The sequence below is a fragment of the Lipotes vexillifer genome, unplaced genomic scaffold (assembly GCF_000442215.2).
Source record: "Lipotes vexillifer unplaced genomic scaffold, Lipotes_vexillifer_v1.1 scaffold408, whole genome shotgun sequence".
Classification (NCBI taxonomy): domain Eukaryota; kingdom Metazoa; phylum Chordata; class Mammalia; order Artiodactyla; family Lipotidae; genus Lipotes; species Lipotes vexillifer.
Genome location: NW_006787469.1, coordinates 2,432,284 through 2,457,871, shown reverse-complemented (window position 1 = coordinate 2,457,871; position 25,588 = coordinate 2,432,284). Strand labels below are relative to the sequence as shown.

Sequence of the window (25,588 nt, the reverse complement as noted above, 5' to 3'; positions counted from 1 at the left end):
AGACATTGAGACTAGGTAAGGTTAAGTGATTTACACAAAGCCGCATAGCTAGTACATGGCCGAACAGGCTTCCTGACTCATTCCACCACAACTGCCACTCTTCCTGTCTACCTGCCCCAGGGACGTTGGCCTGTGGCTGTCTTGATCTTTGGTCTCTGACACCCTCTAACAACCTGCCTTCGCTGGTGCCTCTCAGTAAACTCCCCTCCTTCCTCGCTTTAGGCCTCCATCTCCAGAAAGAGCTACATTCTGAGCAAGCCTGGAGTTCCTCCCCATCTCCCCCTTGCTTCCCTCCAGCTCCAGCTGAGAAGCCTAACATCCATAAGGCATCCTGGCTGTTCTGATTCCCAGGTTCAGGGTCAAGAGGAGGAGGCCTCTTCAGTGGCCACAATGTGTGGAGAGTCCCTGCCAGGAGAGGCACTGAGGGCAGTAGAGGCTGAGAAGAGTTCAATTAAGGCAGGAACTCAGGGCTGCCCTCTTTAGGAGTGTGTAAGTCTGAAGCTGTTTCGCAGGTCAAGGTCCCAGCTTCCTAAGGACAGGTCTCTAGGGGCACTCAGCAGACCAAAGGCTGACTACCCCCTCCCCAAAGCAAAGGGTCTCTCTGGAAGGTTTTATCCCACATGAGAGCTCACGACACTTGGAGCTTCAGCAAGTTTACTGAACACCAACTCTGCCTGTGGCACTACACGGGGACAGAGGCAAGGAGGGAAAATCAGACATCTGCCCTAAGGAACTCACTCTCTAGCTGGGGAAACAGCTCACACACACATGCAGGCATTGATGGGTCACTGATAGTAGCATGCAGCACATGCTGAGGGCCATAGGCCTGTCACCATGACTATTGCTGGAGCTCAAGTACCCAGGAATGGTAACCAGGAAGGCTTCCTGGAGGAGGAACGACTTGAGCTGGGCTTTAGAAGTCCAACTATCTCAAACTGGAAGGGACCTTAACAATCATTTATTCCAGCAGTTTTCAAACTTTGGAGCCTCAGGATCCTTTCTTCAAAGAATCCTTGTATGGAAACAGTATATAAAGCAAATAAAAAGCAGCCACTCTGGTGGGTGCTGGGGGTGGGGGAGTACAGAGCCAGGTCAGCCTCCCTTTCTACTGTGCCTCTCAGGGGACCCTGGGGAACCCCTCAAGCTCCTGGTGGCTCTGAAGAATGTGATGCGAAACCACTGATGCAGGTCATTTTATGGATGAGTATCACAGAGGGGAAGGACTTTTCTAGGGCCAAAGAGACAGTCTGTGGCGGAGCTGGAGGCAAATCAGGGGGTGTTTTGGGTTTTTTTCCTATATTGTTGAGCCCTACCTCCCACTCCAAGTAACCCATAAGAAGTGAGGCCAGAACCCCAATGAAAATATGGGCGTTGTGGAAGAGACAGAAGACCGTGGGTAGAAATGACCGGTTATGTCGGCTCCTTTGCAAGATAATGATACCCATTTGACTCCCGACACCAGGAAGGAGAGACAGTGACTAGGACTAACTTGGACCATCTCCCTGGAGGTCCGCTGGGACCTCTCTCTCTCTTCATGTCCCAGTAGAATTCAGTCTCTCTGGCCTGGCTTCTCTGCACCATGGACTATATCCTTCTGTTATCACACAGCCAGGCTGAGAGAGCTCTGGTCTCGTCTGGGACCATCATCCAGAGGGAGGACAAGGTGAGCCCTTCTTACTGAGCACAAGCTGAAGTTTGGCCTTGACTCAAAAGCGAGTCCAGCATCTTAGTGGTCTCTCAGTGACTCACCGCAGCTCTTCTGCCCTGTGTTGTAGGAAGGCAGCAGGGCCCTGGACAAAAAGGACCTGCTGCTCTGCACCCTCTTTCATGTCTTGCAGGCGGAGACGTTGATGTCTGGGACTGGAGCTTCAGGAATCTGGCCTGAACAACCAGTGAAACGTTCGAGAGAGCATGAAGTGGTGGCTGGGGTGGGCATCAGCGATCTGGGCACAACTGAGGGCCCTCCGCAGGGTCCCCTTCTGGCAGGCTGTGGCCACGCAACCCTTCAGGAAGGCAGATGAGTCAGAGCAGCCGAGGCACCCACTGGATTTGTTCTTTACACCAGCGGGCCCAAAGGACTGGAAGAACCCAGTGGTAATCCAAAACAGCACCTCACACCCAGAGTGGCCCGAACGAAGAGCAGGCTTCCCACAGCAGTGGGTAATCCCGCCCGCCTCTCTAGCCCCAACTTTGGAAAGCGGGATTTGAAGCACTTTCTATTTCCTTTGAGTTTCAGCAGATCTATTATTATCATTATGGGTGGTTACAGTGAGTGTATGGCCCTGTACACATGTGGGGAGAGGCTTAGATGCATGCTGTGAGGCAAGGGAAAACCAGTCAAAGCATTCACGATGGCTCTGGAAAATTCAAGAAATGGTTTCTTAACACAGGCACTGCATGAACACTCATTTGGGACTTGAGGCCATTTCTCCTATTTGTGCCACGGGTCCTTGAACTCACACCCAGAGCATGAGTATGTGTACCGTATGTTTTAAGAATGTAACTTGGAATAGTTTGTCACTATGGGGAAACCCATCTTTCCATGGCTGTGGCACTTTGGTGACAATGTTAGAAATTGATTTGACCGGCAGAATCTTAGATTTTACGGGCACATCCCATACCATGATATTTAGGCAATATCTCAGCTTGAGCCTGATTCTGAAAGAGACATCTCACAGGAGATTTATAAGCCAAATGCTCTCAGCCCCTTCAACTAACTCCTCCCAGCGCATGACAAGACAGGGAGGCGGGGGAGGGGTACTAGGAAAGAGGACATATTGGAGAGTTTCTGATCTTTTCTTCCATGGTGGCCTTATCTTGGCCTTTGATAATACACGTGGGCAATGACAAGCTCTCTGGCACCCATGCCATGCATCAGGATTTGCTTGGAAAAAAAAAAATAAGATTTGCTTGGGGGTGGGAAAAACACATTCCTTACACTTTCTAACCTCACCCTTGTTCACAGGGACAACAGTAACTCAAGGTGTAGTGGTGTTTATGCTTAAGAGAAGAAGCTGTAACTCAATTCACTGGGAAGATGAGAAACAAAAGAAAGCCACTGTGTGCTGTGTAAATGGCTAGCTGTCCCAAGCCACCTTGCGCTGAAGAGCCCTGGAAGGACCTTGGTAAACTTGTTATCATGAGGCCTCTGTGTGGTTATTCATGTTAGACCTTAACATAGGGAAAAGATCAACATTTTACCAAGTTCACAAACATCAAACAAGAGCTTCAGGATTGCTAACGAATATCACTCATCTGGGCAGACTGACGTAGATTTGAATCCATGACCACCAACCTCACCTGCAGTCTCCACCCTGCCTAGCTAGCTTCCATTCCAGTTACTAGTTTCCATTCTTTGCAATGATCATTTCATACTTGCTCTACCTGTTTCAGACATCAGATGCCCTTCACCTCCCTGCACCCCAACTTTCAGTAGACAAAAAACTCATTATTCATAAAGAAACCTGGAGGCATCAGAGTGAAATGTGCTCACCTTCAAGGCACCAAGTCCCCAACTCACCTACCGTGCTCCTACTGGCTTCTCAACCCATCCCTTCTGTTACAAAGAAAGAAGCAGTAATGGCCCCATCAATGGCTTCACACACTTTGCATGAGAGGCCTTCAACTAGGGCTTGCATTCCCACAGAGACATGAACACTTTCTAGAAGGTAGGTGGGCACAGATAGTTTTAAGGGAATCAGTTTCAAGAGCTTCCTTCTTCATAATTTTCCTCTCCTCATATTCATCAGCCTAAGAAGGAGCCTTAGGTCGGCAAGTTTGCCTCCCCAACCTCCGCTTTCCCAGTTGACCTTTCTTTCATTCTGACTCCTACTCTGGCATCTCCCTCTGCAGTATTTTCTGAAAAACAAATAAAAGGACCACTTGAGAATGCTCTGCTTGAGGAAGTCCTTGAGAGATCAAAGCCAAGAACATCCAAACATCATTATAACTGTATTCCATATGTTCACATAGCTAAGTAGAGACTTAGAAAAATATATATATATTTTTTAAATACCCAATTGAACTTGTAGAGATGAAAACTAAAATGTCTGATAAAAAAAGGAAAAATCCCTGGATGGAATCAACGGTTTAGACGTTTTAGGAAAAAAAAAAAGGATTAGTGGCTTGAAGACATAGCAATAGATATTATCCAAAATGAAACACCAAGAGGAAAAAAAAAAAGTTTAGAAATAAATAAAGAGCATACACAATATACAACAAGCAGAAAATATGTCATTTACAACTATTTAAAATTATGAAATAATTTAGGCATCAACTAAAAATGAAGACGATGCATTTAAAAAATATATTTTTTGTGGGCTTCCCTGGTGGTGCAGTGGTTGAGAGTCTGCCTGCCGATGCAGGGAACACGGGTTCGTGCCCCGGTCCTGGAAGATCCCACATGCCGCGGAGCGGCTGCGCCTGTGAGCCATGGCCGCTGAGCCTACGCGTTCGGAGCTTGTGCTCCGCAACCGGAGAAGCCACAACAGTGAGAGGCCTGCGTACCGCCAAAAAATATATATATATTTTTTGTGAGGGTACATGCACAAAGGATTTGAAGATGCTACTCTAGGTACCATCTCCCTTGCCCCTTTCTCTATGACTGCTCTTTTGATCATCCCATCTCCCTTCTGAAGCATCCTTTTCTTCCTCTCAGCTGGCTCACTCCCATAGGCACATGTACCCACTATTATCTACATCTTCAAGAAAACCCTTCCTTGACCCCCACAACCCACCTCCAGTTATTGCCCAATTGTTCTAACTCCATTCACTTCTGCACCCGCCATCTCTGCTTCTTCGTCTCTCATTTACTCTTCAATCTGTTCCAGTGTGGCTTCCACTTCAGCCTCTCCACCAGAATTCCTCTTCTGATACTCAACAGTGACTTTTGTGTGTGTATGAGAAAACATATGCATGAGTTTATTCACTGCAGGATTTTGTACACACCAATGACTTCTCTGTTGCTAAATTAAATGGATTCTTTTAAATTCTCATCTTGCTTGCCCTTTCAGTTATTTTCAATAGTTTATCACTCCCTTTTTCAGCAGTTTACCACTTCCTTCTTCCTAGCTTCTAAGACACAACCCTTTATTTATTTATTTATTTATTATTTTTTTAAGATGTTGGGGGTAGGAGTTTATTAATTAATTTATTTATTTTTGCTGTGTTGGGTCTTCGTTTCTGTGCTAGGGCTCTCTCTAGTTGTGGCAAGCAGGGGCCACTCTTCATCGTGGTGCACGGGCCGCTCACTATCGCGGCCTCTCCCATTGCGGAGCACAGGCTCCAGACGCGCAGGCTCAGTAGTTGTGGCTCACGGGCCTAGTCGCTCCGGAGCATGTGGGATCCTCCCAGACCAGGGCTCGAACCCGTGTCCCCTGCATTAGTAGGCAGATTCTCAACCACTGCGTCACCAGGGAAGCCCCTCTTTATTTTCTTCTCACCTCTCTGGCACCTCTTTATCAGATTTCTTGGCTGGCACCTTCTAATCATTGCAGCTTCTAAGTACTGCCATCCCTGTCCTTGGTCCTAAGGCTCTCTGTACACTTCTTCCCTGGTGATCTCACCCAATATCATAGCTTTAAATACATATGTATACCCATGACTCCCAAGAGTAAATCTCCAACCCAGACTCTCCTCCGGGCTCAAGGCTTGTATTTCCAACTGCCTACTTGACAGCTCCACTTGAATGTCTCAAAGGCATTTCAGGTTTGCCGTGTTCAAAACTGAAATCTCAATCTCTCCCCAACACAAAATAATGACTCTATCCACACAATTATTCAAGCCTGGGAGTCATCCTTAAGATCTCCCTCCCCCTTACTCCTCCTTCCCCCACATCCAGTCTAGCACTGAGTCCTGAGATTCTGCCCTCAAAAGCTGTCTTAAATGTGTCCGCCTCTTTCCATCTCCACTACCACCACCACCATCCTGGCCAAGCCCCCATCATCTCTCACTTGAATGATGAGAGTAGCCTCCCAACTGTCTCTCTAATTCTGCTCTTGCTCCCCTTCAATCCATTCTCCTTGGAGTAGCCAGAGTGAACTTTTTAAAATATAAATTGGGGAATTCCCTGCCAGTCCAGTGGTTAGGACTTGGCGCTTCCACTGCCAGGGCCTCGGGTTCGATCCCTGGTTGGGAACTAAGATCACACAAGCTGCGCAGTGCGGCCAATATATATATATATATATAAATTGAATGACACTCTTCTGCTCTAATACTTCAATGACTTCTAATTACCCTTAAGAAAAAAAATCTCTTTACGTTTGGACTACAAATCTCTTTACCTTTGGCCTACAAAGACTGCCATTTGACTTCTTATTTCTCCAGCTTTATCAGTACCATTTGCCTCCCATCCTTCAGTCCGTCTAGGAAAAGCCCATTCCTACCTTGGGATTTTGAATTGCTCTCCTCTTCCCCATTGCTCATCTGATAAACTCCTACTCATTTTTGTCAGTCAGACATCACTTAAGATGTCTTCCCTGGGGCTTCCCTGGTGGCACAGTGGTTAAGAATCTGCCTGCCAATTCAGGGGACACGGGTTTGATCCCTGGTCCACATGTCTTGGAGCAACTAAGCCTGTGCGCCACAACTACTGAGCCCGTATGCCATGACTCCTGAAGCCTGCGCACCTAGAGCCCGTGCTCCGCAACAAGAGAAGCCACCGCAATGAGAAGCCCGCACGCCTCAAGGAAGAGTAGCCCCCACTCGCCACAACTAGAGAAAGACCACGTGCAGGAGCGAAGACCCAACGCAGCCCCAAAAAATTGACTCTGCAATTTAAACTAGGTTTCCCTGCTTTTCTCTCATAGCACATTGTACTTTCCCTTCATAGTTTTATTATAGTTGATGAATATATATTTATTTGGGTTTTATCCAGCTTAACTGAGATACAGCTGACAAGTTTGTGTGATTATTTGTTTGCTGTTTCCTGGATTGTAAACTCCAAGACGGCAGAACCCACGTTAGTGTTGATATTTGCTGCCCTCATCCCATCTGCCCACTTAGAATTGTGGTCTGGCACATAGCAGGTGCTCAATAAATATTTGTTGAGCGAAATGAATTAGTGCACTCTTTGAGAACCCTGCCCTGTTCCCTAGGAGTAGCTTTGAATCTCCGCTTAAATTCTGGATAAGTGTTATTAAAGTTAGGACTGAGGGTAGGTGTTGCAGGTATTTCAGCTCACAGACCCTCTCCAAACCTCGCCTGCCACTCTCCACCCTGTAACGTGTAGTTTTCTGCCCATCCCTCTCTGTGTTCCTGGCTATCTGGTATCATGCACCATCCCTAACAATCACAGACCAAATAAAGAGAAAGACTGTGACATGGACTCTAAACGTGACCGCGTTTGCGTCCCAAGGCCGGAATAAGACGCCAATGACATAGCTCCCTTTAGGCAGGCAAAGCGCACCACTCCCCTCCCCCCCCCCCCCCCCCCCCCCCCCCCCCCCCCCCCAGACCTGGGGGATTCCACCCCCACCGCCAGGAAGCTCGCGCTCGTGCCACGACTCGGATCTTCCGTACAGCATGGCAGCCCCCGAAGGCGTCGCCCACGGCAGTGCCTTCCGTACAACATGGCCGCCTACAGAGAGCGCATCGCAACCCTCCCGCCGGGCCACCGGAAGTTTCCGTTTGAAACCCAGGCGGCAGACCCGGTCTGCGGTACGGCAGTTATTGCAGAGCATCTTTTGAACCAGAGGGACGAGGCCTGTGGGCAGGAGCAGTAGGCGTCTGGGTTCGGCTCTCCCGGGGCGGGAGACTGGGCTGGATGTGGGAGGCCGATGGGATGGGCTGAAAATGGAGGATTTTCTCTCTCCCGAGTCGCGCTCTTCTGGGGCCCTCCGCCTGCTCGGGCACCCTGGCTCACTCCTGGGTAACATTCACCTTGTACCTTCCAGGCCCCAGCCGTGCCGCCTCGTTACGATGACCAGCGTGGTCAAGACAGTGTACACCCTGCAGCCGCCCTCTGTGCTGAGCAGCGGCCTGTCCGCAGGTGAGTGTCCACACCGCCCCTGCCCCCGGGCATTGCGAACTGGCCCCGGGTGGTCAAGCCAGGAGTATGGGGGATCAAATCGGTGGCTGGGAGTGGAGGGCTCCGGCAAGGGAGGGGGTTCTTTCGGCTCTGACATCCTGCTCTAACTCCCCTAGAACCGGGCTGTCTAGGCTTATGATGGGAGTTCGGGGAAGGGCCACATGGTGGGAATTTAGACTTGACCCATACCCCTGCTCCCCCAAACCGAACTCTGCTGCATTCACCAATTAGATTTAAGTTGTTGATTATTCTACAATGTTATTCCCGTTAAGCTAGGAATCCCTTTTTAAACATTTACCTGTTTTATTTCCAGACGAGCTATCTGGAGGGACTGGGTTTATTGTCAGGGAGGAGAGAAGAGAGTCATATGAAAAGCAGGATACTTAGGGAGCCACTAGGGTTCACACTGTGTCTGGTTCACATTTGTAACGGCGCAGTGTCTCTTATATAGTACATTCTCAGTAAACATTTGTTGAGTGAAGTGAGAGAGAAGGGTCAGGCCTAACTAGTATTCGAGAATCTTGGGAGAAGAGTGATGGTTAAAAGCAATGTTTGGGACTTCCCTGGCGGTTCAGTGGTTAGGACTCTGTACCTTCACTGCCAAGGGCCTGGTTTCCATCCCTGGTCGGAGAACTAAGATCCCACAAGATGCCCTGCGTGGTCAAAAACTAAATAATTAAATAAATAAAAATAAAAGCAGTGTTTGATTGCTTTGCCATTTGCTTTGTGTTACTTGGCTTGCGGCTGAAAGTCATCTCCTAGAGTCTGCAGTTGTTGAGCTGCCTAATCTAGAGATTATAGCACAGAATAGGCTTCAAACATCCGAACCTGTGGTAGGAGATTTGAAGCAGCTATTTAAGATCCCTTCCCAGATGACTCCATGCAGTTGACTGATGAGCAGTAGCAGGATTGACCTTTGAAGTAAATAGGCTTTACTTCAAAGGCTTCAAAGGGTTCTGTTTGTCCTATGTTGCTTCAGAACACCTGAGTGGCGATTCTGGCATCAGCAGGACCTAGGAGTTGATGGAGGAAATGGAGCCTGTCTTACACTGCCTTTCCCTTAGAAAGCAGTCTCTCGTTCAGTGGGGAGCGACTGGCATCTCCCCAGCCAAGTTGGAAGTTTTCATCTCTTTGCTTTTTTCCTTGTCCCAGCTTTATGATCATATGTAACTTCAATAGGCTGCCTCTCAGGATTTTAGATTTTAGGCATGGGTTGGTTGTTTTTTAGTTTTTTGAATAGGTAACATTCAAAATAAATAAATATCCAAAGTGAGGAAACGATATACAGTGAAAAACAAGTCTTCCCTTCCTTGACACCAGCCATCCAATTCCCTCCTTCGCATCTCTCATTTTAAGGAGGTAGTCTTTGTTAAATCCTGCTAAATTTTTCCTATGATGCAGTCCTTAGGATCTAACAAATATGGGTTATTGAAATCAATTCCAGTCAATGAAGAGTGTTAATTTTGATCTATTTGCTATTGACACCTTTTCACATGAGATAGATTTCTTATTGTGTGTAACTTATTAATACTTGAGAGAGGAGAAGGTAGATTCATGCACTCAAAGTTACCTTTTCCTTCCAACAGAGACCTCAGAAAGAACCTTTTTAATACTTGTTTTGTGGGTATTAAAGGGGGAAAATAGGATGTAAGTGCCGATTGAGTGTACCTATAAATGAAATAATTTGTTAGCCTGAGAAATCATATTTATTCCAAACTGTTGTGCAGCTAGAGTCATCAAAATAAATCTTTATCAAACACAAAGTTTCCTAATCCCTGTGATCCAGTGCTTTGTACCTCATTTCTTCGGCTTGATTTAATTGTTATGGCTCTTAATTTAGGTCAAGCTTAAAGGAGCCGTTTTACAATGAACAAAGTGAAAGTTAGTATAAACTAGAAGAATCCTGTGCATGTGCTGGGGGTGCGTGCTTAACTCCAGAACAAGTTACTTGAATTTGCTATCGAATGTAAGTGGTGGAAAGATGTGTGTGGTAGAGGGCTGGCATAAGGGCTAGGGGGGAAATGCTCTCCTCTGGCGAAGAAGAATGTCATGTCAGGGCCATTTCTCTGGTTATCTGGCAGTAGCCTAGCAGGATCAGAACAGAATACCAAACAGGGAACCTAACGAGCCTCTAAACTTAACGATGGATAAACAGATTAAAAGGGCTGGTGGTAGGGGCTTCCCTGGTGGCGCAGTGGTTGAGAGTCCGCCTGCCAATGCAGGGGACACGGCTTCGTGCCCCGGTCCGGGAAGATCCCACATGCCGCGGAGCGGGTTGGCCCGTGAGCCATGGCCGCTGAGCCTGCACGTCCCGAGCCTGTTTTCCGCAACGGGAGAGGCCACAACAGTGAGAGGCCCGCGTACCAAAAAAAAAGAAAGGGCTGGTGGTAAAGGCATTCAGCATGGAAGAGGGAAAGAAGAATAGAGGAGCTAGTTTAGAGATGGTCTGTGAAATAACCCATGAAACTGTGACGTGTTCCATTTATTCAATAAGTAGGTTTCGAACCTCTGTTAATATGCCAGATACTCTCCTAGATGCTGGGGCACAAAGATGTCTCTTAGAGTACTAGTTAGGGAGCCAGTCTGGTCAAAACAACTAAGCAACTGCTGAAACTCGAAGAAGCTTGAGTGTAGCCTTAGGAGAGCAGGCAGAGTGTTTAGGAGCTGAATGACATAGTTCCTTTCAACTGCTGTGTGACGAAGGACTCAGCTGTGTTCTGCCTTGCTGATGGCCACACTGCCTCTCATCCTCTGCTGTATGAATCTCCACTTTCACATCTATACCCTCTGGCCATTCAGTTTGCTGTATCAGCAAGCTTTTGGCTACCCTCAAACACACTGTACTGTCACATTTAAAGAATTTTGGTTTCTATTCCCAAATGGTCTAGAAGTCTTATTCTTCTGAATTTATAGAGTTGCACTGTTGGGTCATGATGCATGGGATTCCACCCTCTTGTTTTCCTTTGCAGATGCACAAACTCGGGCCACTTCTAAGAGCCTATTACCTGTTAGGTCCAAAGAAGTCGATGTTTCCCGACCTCACTTAGGAGTTTCAGAAAGTGATGTTACAAAAATCATCAAACCAAGACGAGACAATGGGTGAGAGTCAGAGCATCGGTATCCAATTAGAACATTGGGCTAGAAATTGCTCAGTACCAAGAATTAGGGCTTTTGAGAGCACAGGGTATCTGAAGGATTGGCCTGTAGTCAGTGGCCTATAGCAGTGCAGCATTGCTGACCTGTTTGTCAGAACCCTCTATGTTGATCAGGTCAGAAGATGCACAGCCAGGGTTACAATAAGAGATATTCTTTCCTCTCTCAGCATTTGCTGTGAGTGTACAAATAGCAGCACTGCAGTCAAACCAGCCTTAAGTGGTAGTCGTGGCGGGTGGGGCCTAGTTGTTGGCCTAGGTTGCTGCTCTGAGCAGTCCAGCCCAGTGTAGTGTGCATGTGTGTCCCTCTACCTGGTGTTCAACTCCTGTGTGAGTGAGGCTGACATGAAGTAGCCACACTGTCTTGAGCAGAAGCAGGTCTGTCAGGTTGTTAAGGTGGTCAGGAGGGGAGCCCGTGCCCTATTCATAAGCTTTTTTTCAGTAGTCTGGGCTGAAACAAAAGTGCATGGGCCCTCAGAGCTTCTCAAGTTTGTGCTGTCTGGGACTTCCCTGGTAGTCCAGTGGTTAAGACTCTGTGCTTCCACTGCAGGGGGCACAGGGTTCGATCCCTGGTCAGGGAACTAAAATCCCGCATGCTGCACACGGCCTGGACAAAAATACAAAAAAAAAAAAAAAAAGTAATAACAGTACCGTGATTCTCTGATTGATTTCTTTGTTGTTGTTATTGTTTTAATTGAAGTATAGTTGACATACAACATTGTGTTAGTTTCAGGTGTACAACATAATGATTTGATATTTGTATATATTGCAAAATGATCACCGCAGTAAGTCTAGTTAACATCCTGATTTGTTTCTGCTTCTCTAGGCAGCTGAGAGCTACAGACACTGCCACCAGGAGGAACATCAGGAAGAGGTGAGCGTCAGGGTAGATGAAGCCTGGCCACCATTTTAGGGTAGTGGAGCTCAATCCTGGCTGTACATCAGAATCACTCACAGGACTTGTTTTACTGTGTTGGAGTGTGATGCCACCCCAGAAATCTAGATGGGATTTTCAGGGCTGAGGCACAGCTGGGTTTGAGAACCACTGTCAGGGCAAGAATCAGTGATGCTACCATCTTGAGTACCAGACAAGAGTTTGGGGGCTCCATGCCAGGACCACTGCCCCAACCTAGCTATGGCCCATCAGCAAGAGCGGGAAGCCCTCAGGATGGGAGAGCCTGCGTGTGGTTAGTGAGTTCGAGATGAGTGTTCTGCTGGGGCTGCTGCTGCTGTTGAAATTCTGGAGAAGGATCCATCTTTCTCTGCTTGAGACTTGCTTGGACATTTTGCAGTCCTGCAGACAGAAATAACATAAGCTGAAAAGTTTGTAGACATAGGTTTTAATTCCATATCTGTTATTTGGGCATGACTTAAAAGTTCTGAAGACAAAATACTATCAAGGACTCAGAACTTTGAAAAGGCTTAATATTGATGATGATAATGGCTATTACTTTTTTTTGATTTTTTGCATTTTATTTTTTTATACAGCAGATTCTTATTAGTTATCTGTTTTATATATATTAATGTATACATGTCAAACCCAATCTCCCAATTCATCACACCACCACCACCACCACCACCACCACCACCACTTTTCCCCCTTGGTGTCCATACGTTTGTTCTCTACATCTGTGTCTCTATTTCTGCCCTGCAAACCGGTACCATTTTTCTAGGTTCCACGTACATGCATTAATATACGATATTTGTTTCTCTCTTTCTGACTTAATTCACTCTGTATGACAGTCTCTAGATCCACCCACGTCTCTACAAATGACCCAAGTTCGTTCCTTTTTATGGCTGAGTAATATTCCATTGTATATATGTACCACATCTTCTTTATCCATTCGTCTGTTGATGGGCATTTAGGTCGCTTCCATGACCTGGCTATTGTAAATAGTTCTGCATTGAACACTGGGGTGCATGTGTCTTTTTGAATTATGGTTTTCTCTGGGTATATGCCCAGTAGTGGGATTGCTGGGTCATATGGTAATTCTATTTTTAGTTTTGTAAGGAACCTGCATACTGTTCTCCATAGCAGCTGTATCAATTTACATTCCCACCAACAGTGCAAGAGGGTCTCCTTTTCTCCACACCCTCTCCAGCATTTGTTGTTTGTAGATTTTCTGATGATGCCCATTCTGACTGGTGTGAGGTGATACCTCATTGTAGTTTTGATTTGCATTTCTCTAATAATTAGTGATGTTGAGCAGCTTTTCATGTGCTTCTTGGCCATCTGTATGTCTTCTTTGGAGACATGTCTATTTAGGTCTTCTGCCCATTTTTTGATTGGGTTGTTTGTTTTTTCGATATTGAGCTGCATGAGCTGTTTATATATTTTGGAGATTAATCCTTTGTCCGTTGATTCGTTTGCACATATTTTCTCCCATTCTGAGGTTGTCTTTTCATCTTGTTTGTAGTTTCCTTTGCTTTGCGAAAGCTTTTAAGTTTCATTAGGTCCAATTTGTTTATTTTTGTTTTTATTTCCATTACTCTAGGAGGTAGATCAAAAAAGATCTTGCTGTGATTTATGTCAAAGAGTGTTCTTCCTATGTTTTCCTCTAAGAGTTTTATAGTGTGCGGTCTTACATTTAGGTCTCTGATACATTTTGAGTCTATTTTTGTGTATGGTGTTAGGGAGTGTTCTAATTTCATTCTTTTACATGTAGCTGTCCAGTTTTCCCAGCACCACTTACTGAAGAGACTGTTTTTTCTCCATTGTATATCCTTGCCTCCTTTGTTGTAGATTAGTTGACCATAGGTATGTGGGTTTATCTCTGGGCTTTCTATCCTGTTCCATTGATCTATATTTCTGTTTTTGTGCCGGTACCATATTGTCTTGATTACTGTAGCTTTGTATTATAGTCTGAAGTCAGGGAGTCTGATTCCTCCAGCTCCATTTTTTTCCCTCAAGACTGCTTTGGCTATGGCTATCACTTATTAAAAGTTTTGTGTCAGTAGCTGTGCTAAGAATTGTACATGTATTCTCTCTTATCCATCATGATAATAATATTACGAGATGTGTGTATTAATTCTAGAAATGAGGAAACAGCCTCAGAGAGGTTACACAACTCCCTGAAGGTCATATACCACTATGTGGTGATGCCAGGATTCGAACCAACTCGACTCCATAGCCCATACTCTTAACCCCTCCACCACTTCATCTAAGTACAATTATCATTACAGCTATAAGCCACTGAGTAAAGAGAAATCAGAGGAAGAGCTCAAGGATAAGAACCAGCTCTTAGAGGCCGTCAACAAGCAGTTGCACCAGAAGTTGATTGAAACTCAGGTAAGCGATCCACCAGACCTGCCATCAGCTGCACTGGGTGATGCATGTGGAATCCTGAGGGACCACGCCAGGTGCCTGAGCACAGAAGGAGAAGATGCCAGGCTTGCGCTGTGGCTGCCCCTGAGGAATGGGGCAGGCCTTACCTGTCTGTATGGCACCCCTACAGGGAGAGCTGAAGGACTTGACCCAAAAAGTGGAGCTGCTGGAGAAGTTTCAGGACAGCTGTTTGGCAATTTTGGAGAGTAAGGGCCTCAACCCAGGTAAGAGATGGCACACAACTGCCTTCAAAGGAGTCAGTGCATGTGCCCCTTCCTGGGTGATTCTGGACTGTGCATCAGGGGTCTGGCATGGTGTCAACTGAACTAGTCAGTGCAGGGGTTGCCTAGCAAAGCCCTGAAGATTTGGGGGAGCTCCACTCTGTTCTGTTGTGATGTTGACTTTGCCTGCCCAGCGGAGTTTCAGATGGTTGTGCAGAGAGGATTCTCTCTTTCTTATCTGAACACTTTATACCATTAGTTTGGTGCTGACAGGTATGATCTTGCAAATAGATCAGAAATATTTTCTTTCTTTCAAGGGATATAGCATCCAGGTAACCTTCACAGGTGGAGAGAGAGATTATACTGTTGAAAGGGTTCCTAAAGCTGGCTAGTTAGCAGAATCACGGTGTTTAAAATGTGATTCCTGTTCTGACCCTGTCCCTAGAGGGCAGAGTCTGTCACAGAGAGGAAGCGGAAGAAGGGATTACCCCAGGACTGTAAGAGAGCCTGAATTGAGGAGCCTGAGAATGTCCAGGGAAGGAGCCCAGGCTTGTTTGAATTAAGGAGTGCTGACTTTGAATGCTGCCATTAACCTGTGCATTTTAGGATATATCCTTGATAATCACCATATACGTTTTTGGATGATTTTAATTTCCTACGTGTATGCACTGTTTTTACCAAAAATAATAAAAATTTTTAAGGCCTGAAAAGCTTTTAAAAATAGTTTTGTGTATTGTTAACAAAACCAAAAAATACAACCTATACATTTCTTTTGGACAAATTTTCCGCTGAGCTGAGGAGAAAGCAGGATGAAGTTTTGGCCATATCCATACCTAGAGAGGAAGGGGAGATAAAATCCAGCTCCGGAGGGCAGGCGTGGGTGACCTTGCCAAGGTGGAAACTCAGGGGAGAGAGTTTTCAGATGCTTAGAGAAGTTTCCCTCATGAATACGCCTGTGGAGGGATTTTAATTTTCTTTTAAGTTACAGTTCCCTAGGCAAGGCTGACTTTGTTGTATTTACTGGTTTTAGGCAGTGAGACCCTGGCGCCACAGCAAGACTCCACCACGGATCACATGGACTCGATGGTGAGGGTGTGGGTGTGAGTGGGCAAAGGCCCAGTGAGCGTGAGGCCCTGCAGATCTAAGCAGGTCTCTGCCGTATGCTCGGCAAAGCCCACGAAGCAGCCTTCGGTTATCCAGGGTAGTGGAAGAGGGTGGTGGATGTGTACTCAAAATAGCATATTTTACTTGGAAGGTGACTTTGTGCTTACAAATATGAGTGAGTCTAAATTGAAAATGTACTAGTTTAAAACCTGTAGTAGGGTGGACCAGTAGAGACAGCTTTTTGGTTTCTCTATTCTTTGCTTTACCAAATTTCTCCCCTTATTCCTTTGCTGAGAACTGTGTCTTACAAAGGTCCAACCTGAATTAAATCCGTCTTCTCTTTGGTTCCCTCCCTGAAGTAGGAGGGCAATTGTTTGCAATTAAAGCCTTTTGAGCTTCTGTGATCTATTCCCCAGGAAGATCAGTTGTCATCTTAGAATCCTAGAATACTAGGTATGGAAGCCTTCCTCAGCTCCCCCAGGCAATTTGTCACCCCTTTAGTGGCTACTGCCTTTCGTTCATATTACCTGTGTAGCACAGAGCACGTGGAGGTGGGGTTCTCTGTCCATGCTGTGGACTCAGTTCTTCCAGGCCCACAAGAGCCCGGCACGTTTGCAGACACTCAGTCAGTGACTGAACAGATGGGATAGTAGCGATCATCTAATTCAACTCCCATGAAGAGATTAGTTTATATGAAGAAAGTTCTCACATTTCAATGAAGATTTGTTACTACATTGTACTTTTCTCTTAGCTGCTGTTAGAAACTTTGCAAGATGAACTGAAGCTTTTTAACGAAACAGCCAAAAAGCAGATGGAGGAGTTACAGGTGAGAGGCAGACATCTCCGCAAGGCAAAATTACCATTTCCTACTACAATAGGTGGATCTGTGGAGGGCTCTTTCTTATTTATCTCTTTATTCATTTTTAATAAACTATTTTGTAATAATTTTAGATTGCAGAAAAGTTGTAAAGATAATGGAGAATTCAACTCCCCTAATATTAACATCTTACATTACCATGCTGTATTTGTCAAGACTAAGAAACCAATATTGATGCCTTACTATTAACTAAATACCAAGACTTTGATTTCACCATTTTTTTCAACTAATTTTCTGTTCTAAAGACTCTTGGAAATGTGCACATCTGCAGGGCATGAGGCAGTGTGCAACACGCTAGGTGGCTCCAGGTTGACAGTTGACACCTGTGTGAAATCCATGCTGTAGAAACTTGATATCTCAGGGAAACCTGTAATAGGAAACCCTGATTCTTGGGTCTGGACCGCTTTGGATTGCTTGGATGAACCATGGGATACTACACGGAATCCTAGAGGATTTCCTTGGTCCAGTTGAGATAACAGACTGTAGTAGAGAGAGACAATTCCTAAAACCAACACAGATAAACAAACCTAAGATAGAAAAGACAATGTCTGTCAGTATCCCAGTGGTCTTCCTCAGTGAAACAGAAGCATAATGTTCTGGTTATGGTATTGTCTTTCCTGTGAGTCAGAGTTTGGTGGGTTTTTGTTTTTTGTCTTTTTTAATATCTTTCCATGCAGGCCTTAAAGGTAAAGTTGAAGATAAAAGAAGAAGAGAGGGCCCAGTTCCTAGAACAACAGACCTTATGTAACAGTCAAGTAAATGATTTTACAACAGCCCTTGAGGAAATGGAGCAGCTATTAGAAATGTGATAAAAAGCAGGTGGCCACATGGCTCCCTCTTGGGGATAAACTCTCAGAGGAAGCCCCTTAAGACATCTGCTTCTTGGCCACGATCTTCTAGGACTCACCATCCCCGGAATGAAAACAGTTTCTGCAGTAGGATTAAGGGCAGTTTATGCTGGAATGGCAATTTCTCCTTTAAGCAAGCATTCCCAGCCTTCACATTGGCCAGCTCTCCTGAACCTCACAATACGTAATTGAGGCCTACAAGAGAGGGGGCCTGAAAGCTTGGATCAACCTCCTAGGCAACAGAGCGGCACAGAATTAGTATCAGGAGACTAAACCAGCCACAGCCAGAGAAGCCAAAAGGTCACATTCAGACCTGGGGGAAGAAACAGTGGTGCGCAGGTGCTCCACGGGAGACATCACTGAGGAGCCCTGTGGTCCCCTCGTAACTTGGAACCCATTCTGTCCCATCCTGGTTGGGCTCTATAACCTCACTGTAAATTTATGAACTGGAAGTTACCTGAAATGGTTTAATAAATGGGGTGAAGGTATAGATAGCAATAACATCTATGAAACAATACACCTTGGAGCTTTTAATCTAAATCAGTTCTGTTTTTTTTTATAAAGTGTTACCTTTAAAATAAATATTTCTGTAACTAATCAGACTGCAGCACTGGCAAATGAAAATAGCCTTTTAACCTAAATACATCCACTGAATACTATTGAACTAATCTAGGTAACAAGTTCAAGCCTCCAGTTTCACCCAGAATATTTTTCTTCCACTCATTAAGTGCTCTGTGGCTACTGCCCTCTCCACACACCCCAACCCCATCTTCCAGGAACATTAGCTAGTCTTCTGTGGTGTTCCCTGTTTGTAGCAGTGGGTGCCACACTCCGTCCACCAGGTTTGTGTCACTAGCTGCCTGCATTCCTAAGTATGCGTGTATCTCTGCTCTTGCTTTACACGGCCAATCCTGGACCTGGCCGCCTGGATCCTTAGTCAACTGAAGTCCACAGCAGCCACACCCCACCCCTGCAACCGCCAGTTCACCAAAGGCACCACCATATTTCATAGTCAAACTAGGCAGACTTTGGCTTTGGCCATCTCCCATTTTTTTCTGCACCTCTCCCAATTTCTTCAGCAGCTCCCCCTGCTCTTCAGCATTATTGGGGCTGCCCAGAGCCACCCAATCAAGTCAAGTAACGTCCCACCCTAACTTACAGGGCTAAAATTCTTTTCCTTCATACACATACAACATTCACACTGTTGGTTATGTCCCCAATTTTTTTTTTTTTTGTCCCAAATATTTTGATAGGGAAACCCAGTTAAATAATTCTCACTGGTGAGAAGGGCTGAATATTTTCTTCTACCCATTTTCAGGATGTTTATAGTTTAAAAGATTTTTACCCAAGTGAATTTGTAATTGGCATTTCTGGTCCCCCCCAAAAGTTCTACTTCCTTCTTGGGAGGAAAGGGTGGGAAACTCAGCTGTGAGATCCTTACCTCCTTGTCATGCCTCCCTAGTTAACTCCTAAGAATGTAACCATCCCAACTCCTCCATTACTCATCTTGCCCAGTGTTGAGATCCTGTTTGCTCAAGGTCTGGCCTCACAAGGGGCCTTCACCTCATGGCGCTGCTTTGCACCACCAGCCAGCATTTGTGCAGTCTTGCCTTTTCTTGTGTTCCCTCTGACCTCTGCTGCTCCATCTGCCTTTTGTACGTGTGGAGGTGCTGTGGTGCTTATTCTGATCTACAGCCTTGATAAATTCCTGCATTATATGAACCAATGTGATCTGCACCCTCCACTTTGCTAGATGCTATAGGAAACTTTAATGTAGCATGACATTCTTCACCTCAGAAATGCTTACAGTACATGTGAAACATTGCACAGGTGATATACAAGTTGAATAACAAAGGCAATAGTTTACTAAACAGTGGGTTGTGTGATATAGTTGTGTGCTATAGTAGTTAACTCTGAGCTAGTTCGGTTGGGGGAGGCTTGATGGAAGCGGTAAACTGGGGTTGGAGCAAGAGTAATATTTAGAGAGGCTAGCTAGAGGATTGAGAACTTTCCAGGTTGGTGAACACATGGAGATTTGGGGACAGTAGTGCACTCAGAGAGGGCATGGAAGCTTCATGCCCTTTCCCCATGCACCTCTTCCATCTGGCTGTTCCTGAGTTACATCCTTTTCTAATAAACCAGATCTAGCAAATAAAATATTTCTCTGAGTCCGTGAGCCATTCTAGCAAATCAGTCAAACCCAAGGAGGGGATCATTGGAACTTCCAAGGAAAAAATAAAATTATGAGAGACTGAAGAAAAAAAAAAATAATTGAGGGGATATCCAGATGAATCTTGAGGAACTCAGTAAGAACACTGGGCTTCAGAAGGTTCAAGATGAGAGGGGAGGAATTCCCTGGTGGTCCAGTGGTTAGGACTCTGTGCTTCCACTGCAGGGGACATGGGTTCGATCCCTGGTTGGGGAACTAAGATCCCGCAGGCCATGTGGCACGGCCAAGATATTTAAAAAAAAAAAAAAAAAGATGAGAGGGGATTATATCTGACACTTAACCGAGCACTTGTAATATGCCATATGTGATGTTTATGTGTGTTCCTCCTTATGTTCATTCTCATGTAATCCTCATTACAGTCACACAAGGTAAGCACTATTAACCCTTTTTATAGCTAAGAAAAAGGCTCAGAGAAATTATATGAAATTAATCCATATAATTAATTAATTTAATTAGTTAATGAAATGAAGTTGATTTGCCCAAGGTCAAACCACAAGCAAGTACTGGAGAAAGATTTGAGCCAGGGAATAATGGCAGTGGAAAGTACATGGTGCTACTAGACGTTTTGAAGAAACTTAAAAGCAAGCTAGGAGGTGTGGATTTTTATCATCCGGGCCAGAAGTTTACAAACTGTCTCAGTTCACGATGCTCCTAGTGTCTCAATATTTTATGACACACCAAAAGAAATACCTAAAAGTTCTATTTTTAAGTAGATCCAAATAAATCTAAAAAAATATTTTTATTTTTAAATAACTACAATTATTTACTAATGGGATGTGGGGCACAGTTTAATTTCTCAAGCCTTGGAATCAAATTGGACACTACCACCTTCCTATCCTATTTGACACTGAGAGGAACATAGCATGACCCTTGGGGTTTGCTAAACAATTTCATCTTACAGTAAGAACTTACGAGCCTGGATATTCAAACTTGAACCAGCTTGTACATTTACTAGTCCCTGGAAGTAAAGCAAAGGAATGGCTCCAAGAGATAAATTAGAAGGTGCCTATGGAAGATTTTCGCAAATATGAGGCTGCAGATCATCAGAAATGTAGAGAACCTGCCCACAATCTATATCAGGTTATTCCGAAAATCTTCTCCACCTGGGGGTGGGGGAACCCTTGATATGAAAGGCAGTGAGCTGAAGAAGAAAACATTTTGGTCCGGACAAGCTGACAGGGCCTGGCTTTTGGACTAATGAATGGGGCACTGTAAGAAGGAACACCAAGTGTTGTCATTAAATATGTAATCTCCTTTATTCCTCCTTGCAATGGGTGGTATTGTTTTCATTTAAAGATGGTGAAAGGGGGGACTTCCCCTTGTGGTCCAGTGGTTAAGAATCTTCCTTCCAACGTAGGGGACTCCGGTTTGATCCCTGGTCGGGGAACTAAGATCCCACATCCCACAGGGCAACTAAGCCCGCTTGTGCCTCAACTAGAGAGCCCGCGTGCTGCAAACTACAGAGCCCACGAGCCCTGGAGCCTGAGCGCTGCAACCAGGGAGAAGCCCGAAGGGCACAACGAAAGATCCTGCGTGCCACAACTAAGACTCGACGCAGCCAAAAATAAAATTAAATAAATAAATATTTTTTTAAAAAACTAAATAAAGATGATGAAAGGGAATTCCCTGGTGGTCCAGTGGTTAGGACTGTGCGCTCTCACTGCTGAGGGCCCGATTCAATCTCTGGCGGCTTGGCCAAAAAAAAAGGATGAAACAGAGTCTGAAAAGATCCAAGAAACTTGCCCAAAGTTCCACATCTAAGTAGCAGAGTTGCAATGGCGTCCCTGGATTCAGGGCGCTAAACTACCTGAGATGAGTTCTTCAAGGGCATTGACCACCCCACAGAGAAGGAAATTAGCAAAGCAAGGAACGGGATAGAAGCTGAATTCTATCAGCTCTCCTCTTTCCCCTCATATACCATTCTTCCTTTCCTGTCTCCCTGAAATGGAGCAGGACCCTGTGAGGCCCTCCTGTGTACAAATCCTTTCAGTGTCCCCGTTTCTTGTTTGTAGGAAAGAGGCATCAGCCTCCTAGACCTTCCCTGAGTGCCAAAGGGCAGATTCAAACAGTTGCTGAATAGAGAAAAGAGGGAATGCAGAAACAAAGGAGGAGCTGTCAAGAAACTATAGTACAACAATAAAGCAGGGTCCTGGTTCCTCCAGAAACCAGGAATATACCTAACAATATCTTTGAGTTCTTCTGCTAGAACTAAGGCCCCACCTAGGTGGAAGATGGTAACTTCAGGCTGAGCACCAGATTCCTGAAACACCACCTTGTTACCCCACCACCAACCAATCAGAAGAAAGTCTGCACTTAGTGGAAGATAAGGAAGACTCTGCTCCCCCCTCCCCAAATGATTAACTGCGAATGGCTTTCCCCCTGTCTCCCTTTAAAAACTTTCATGGTGGAGCAGACTCTTCAGAGTTGGTTCTTTGACGAGACTCTGCCTTCCCCCCAGGTTGCCTTCTGAATAAAGCAACCCGTCCTTTCCAGCCAACACTTGTCTTTCCAGCAGGAAGCAGCTGAACCCGAGCAGCTGAGTTCGGTCCACCATCACCCCACCCCTGTTAAAAATAAGTACTGACTCTTGTTCTTAGGTACATTAAATAATTTGGAAGACAGCAACTCCTTAACAACCCCTTTCCCATAAAACTCAATCAAACTCAACAAACCTTGTTACATAATAAAGCAAATGCACTGAGTTATAACCAACGTGCACCCTAGAGCAAGCGCTCTTTTCCCCGATTTGCTTTAACAATGTATCGCCAAGCAAGGGGCATTCGGGGCTTTTCCTTTTGCTTTTTTAACACTTGCTTTCCCACAGATGTCTGCAGTTAGGGACTGCTATTTTCAACGCAGGGGGAATGCTTATCCTCAACTCAAAAAAGAAGACACTCTTCCTACTCGTCCGCTTTAGAAAGACCCAACCTTGGCATGACGCCTGCAGGTCCAGCTCCCCTAGCAAGCACACCAGCCTCGCGGGGCGTCGGTCCGCAGGCGGTCACCGCTGATTGGCTGGTGCAGTGGCCGGGGGAAGCGCGGCCTTCCTCGGACAGTGGAGGGTGATTGGCTGCTGGAGACCCACCCCCTCGCCGATTGGGTGGCGGAAGCGAAGCCAGGGATTGGTGGAGCGCCGCAGGACTCGCTCACAGCTGTTGAGGCTCAGGCTCCCAGGACAAGGCCGAGATGGCGACTGTAGCGTGGCTACTGGGTCGGCGCGTGGCGAGCTGGAGGCCGCGGCCGCCACTGCAGCCGCTCGCCGGCCTAATTACCCAGCGGGCCAACTCGCTGTTGCCCGTGGATGATGCAATCAATGGGCTAAGCGAGGAGCAGAAGCAGGTAGGGAGCCTGACACCCCTCCCGGCCCATTTTCCGTGCTCGGTGGTCTCCCTGGAGCTCTTCTACCCAGCGCCCACCCAGCCGCGGCGTGTGATCCGGGGGCTGTAGGAGCGCCAGCGCGGGGGCGGCCGCGGGCCCCAGTCTCCCCTCTGTGGCGGCAGCAAGGCCCGGTTGCCGGAGTTAGACGAGGAGTCGAGGATAGGAACGCTCCTGGGAGACCGGGGATGGTGGGGCGGGGGTTGCTTTGGTGGAGGATTGGCAGGACTACCCGCGTGCTGTAAAAGGGCCCTCAATCTGTCTGAAGTCTTCTTACACCTCAATACTGTCTACGGCTGTGGTTCTCAAACCTGGTTAATCATCACCACGGAATCTTTTTCAAATACACACCTTGGGGGTGGAGTTGAAATTCACAGTGTATATAATTCTTCAACCTATCGGGTCAAACCACAAAGTTGAAAAAAAACTTGAAAGATGTTGTTACGAATGGGGCTGAACCAGAGCCATTCCCGGAGGAAGGGGACTGTTCACTTGGACACTGGCTTGGAGTTCCCAGGGAATGTGATTCTCCTGTGGCTCTAAGCAAGTGCCTGAGCTGGCCCAGAACCCCAAAGTCCACTTGTATTTACAGTCAGCAGACAGAGCTTGGAATCACCTCAGGCAGAAAGTGTTCAATCCTAGTTCTCAAACTTTCCTGCCAATAGGAGTTTCTAATCTCTTTTGAATAATCCCTTTTACCCAAAGGCTCAGGGACAAAAAGGAGCCTGACGCGTGCCAAGAACTGAAGGGGGCGTGGCTGGAGCACAGTGAGTGGGGGATGAGAAAGGTACTGGGGAAGGCTGGATAGGCTGCAGGGGTCACCTCACACGGGGCCTTCCAGTCCTGGGTAAGGAGTTTGTCTTAATTTTTTTTAATGGTTAAAAAAAAAAACAGTTAATTTACAATGTGTTAGTTTCAGGTGTACAGCAAAGTGATTCAGTTATACATATACATACATAAGGAGTTTGTCTTTTTTTTTTTTTTTTTTTGTAACTGCCTCTGGACCACCCGTGTTCCTGGGTCAGCTCCTGTCTCTACCAGGGCAGGAAGGTTCCTAACAGAGACTCTGCGTCAGGGCAGAAATGTCTTAAGAACAGAGATCTCCGAGGATCTACTCTCTAAAGAGACCGCTGGGTACTTCTCACGTGTCTATTTTTGTATCAGCACAGGATCGCTTTCACCTTTCAGTCCCTGTATCCCCAAACATCAGTCCTTGCCGTGTTCTTCTAAATTTGGGCTATTTTTATGGTTAACTCATTGCCATTTTTTTCCATTTTATTCTATTTTCACTGGCAAGTATCCATTTCTGTCCATTGAAAGAAATAAGACTGTGTCACCCCAAATACTAGCTGGTTTGTCCTAAAAATGCAAAAGTCTGCCAGATTTTTTTTTTTTTTTTTTGCGGAATGCGGGCCTCTCACTGTTGTGGCCTCTCCCGTTGCAGAGCACAGGCTCCGGACGCGCAGGCTCAGCGGCCATGGCTCACAGTAGCTGCTCCGTGGCATGTGGGATCTTCCCGGACCGGGGCACAAACCCGTGTCCCTTGCATCGGCAGGCGGACTCTCAACCACTGCGCCACCAAGGAAGCCCAGGAGTTTGTCTTTTAAGGACAATGGAAAGCCATGGAATGACTTATGTAGGGGAGTGACATTTAAGAAATAATCTTGAGGGACTTCTCTGGTGGTCCAGTGGTTAAGACTCTGCACTCCCAATGCAGGGGACCCGGGTTCGATCCCTGGTCAGGGAACTAGATTCCACAGGCTACAACTAAAAAATCCCCTATGCCACAACTAAAGACCTGGCGCAGCCAAATAAATAAATAAATAAATAAAAAGAAATAATCTTCAGAAAGAGAGGGGAAGATCATCTCTGAGGAAGCATAAACTGGTGGGGCCTCTAAGTTTCAGTTTGATGCTCTTTGGTGAGGTTACTTGTGTCCCGTTTCCCTGAAGGTGTCCTCAGTAGTGGAGACGCTGTCCTCAGGGGCAATTATGTACCGTTTCAGCAGCATCTGTCCACCTCTCTCCCTCTAGCTTCGTCAGACCATGGCTAAATTCCTTCAGGAGCATCTAGCACCCCATGCCCAGGAGATTGATCGGAGCAATGAGTTCAAGAACCTGAGAGTGAGTAGTGGGGCCCATTCTGAGGGGGACGGGGGGCAGACTGGAAGCTGGGCTGAGATGGCCTGGGAATTGTACGGCTGCCTGGCAGAGCTCTCACAGTCTTCTGGTAAATGAAGGCTCCCTAAGAATGTAGCCCCTTTCTGTGAAGCCCTTGGGTCTTGTTGTTCCAGATATGCCAGGCCCCTGTGACTGTCTGCTTTCTCACAACCCACTATACTCACTCCATTCTGTTGGCAGGAGTTTTGGAAGCAGCTGGGGAACCTAGGAGTCTTGGGTGTCACAGCCCCTGGTGAGTATGGTTTCTTTC

The 25,588-nt window shown here is 46.2% G+C and overlaps 2 protein-coding genes and 1 non-coding gene across 3 annotated transcripts in view; all 3 read left to right on the top strand.

The window, feature by feature from the left end:
• Window positions 1-7,521: 7,521 nt before the first annotated feature.
• KNSTRN (kinetochore localized astrin (SPAG5) binding protein) lies at window positions 7,522-16,605 on the top strand. The gene is given in 8 exon segments (XM_007472315.1): window positions 7,522-7,594; window positions 7,597-7,729; window positions 7,893-7,987; window positions 10,996-11,125; window positions 12,005-12,052; window positions 14,362-14,467; window positions 14,634-14,727; window positions 16,580-16,605. Coding segments are annotated over 8 exon segments (705 nt in total).
• A 6,352-nt stretch (window positions 16,606-22,957) lies between these two features.
• The window catches only part of IVD (isovaleryl-CoA dehydrogenase), a 13,209-nt gene continuing 10,578 nt past the window's right edge, over window positions 22,958-25,588 (top strand). The window contains exons 1-3 of the mRNA XM_007460179.1: window positions 22,958-23,122; window positions 25,192-25,281; window positions 25,519-25,570. Coding sequence (XP_007460241.1) covers window positions 22,970-23,122; window positions 25,192-25,281; window positions 25,519-25,570 — 295 coding nt within the window. The 5' untranslated portion in view covers window positions 22,958-22,969. The remainder of the gene's footprint in view (window positions 23,123-25,191; window positions 25,282-25,518; window positions 25,571-25,588) is intronic.
• Window positions 24,833-24,905, top strand: TRNAG-CCC (transfer RNA glycine (anticodon CCC)). The gene has a single exon. It is a non-coding gene; the product is annotated as a tRNA-Gly (tRNA).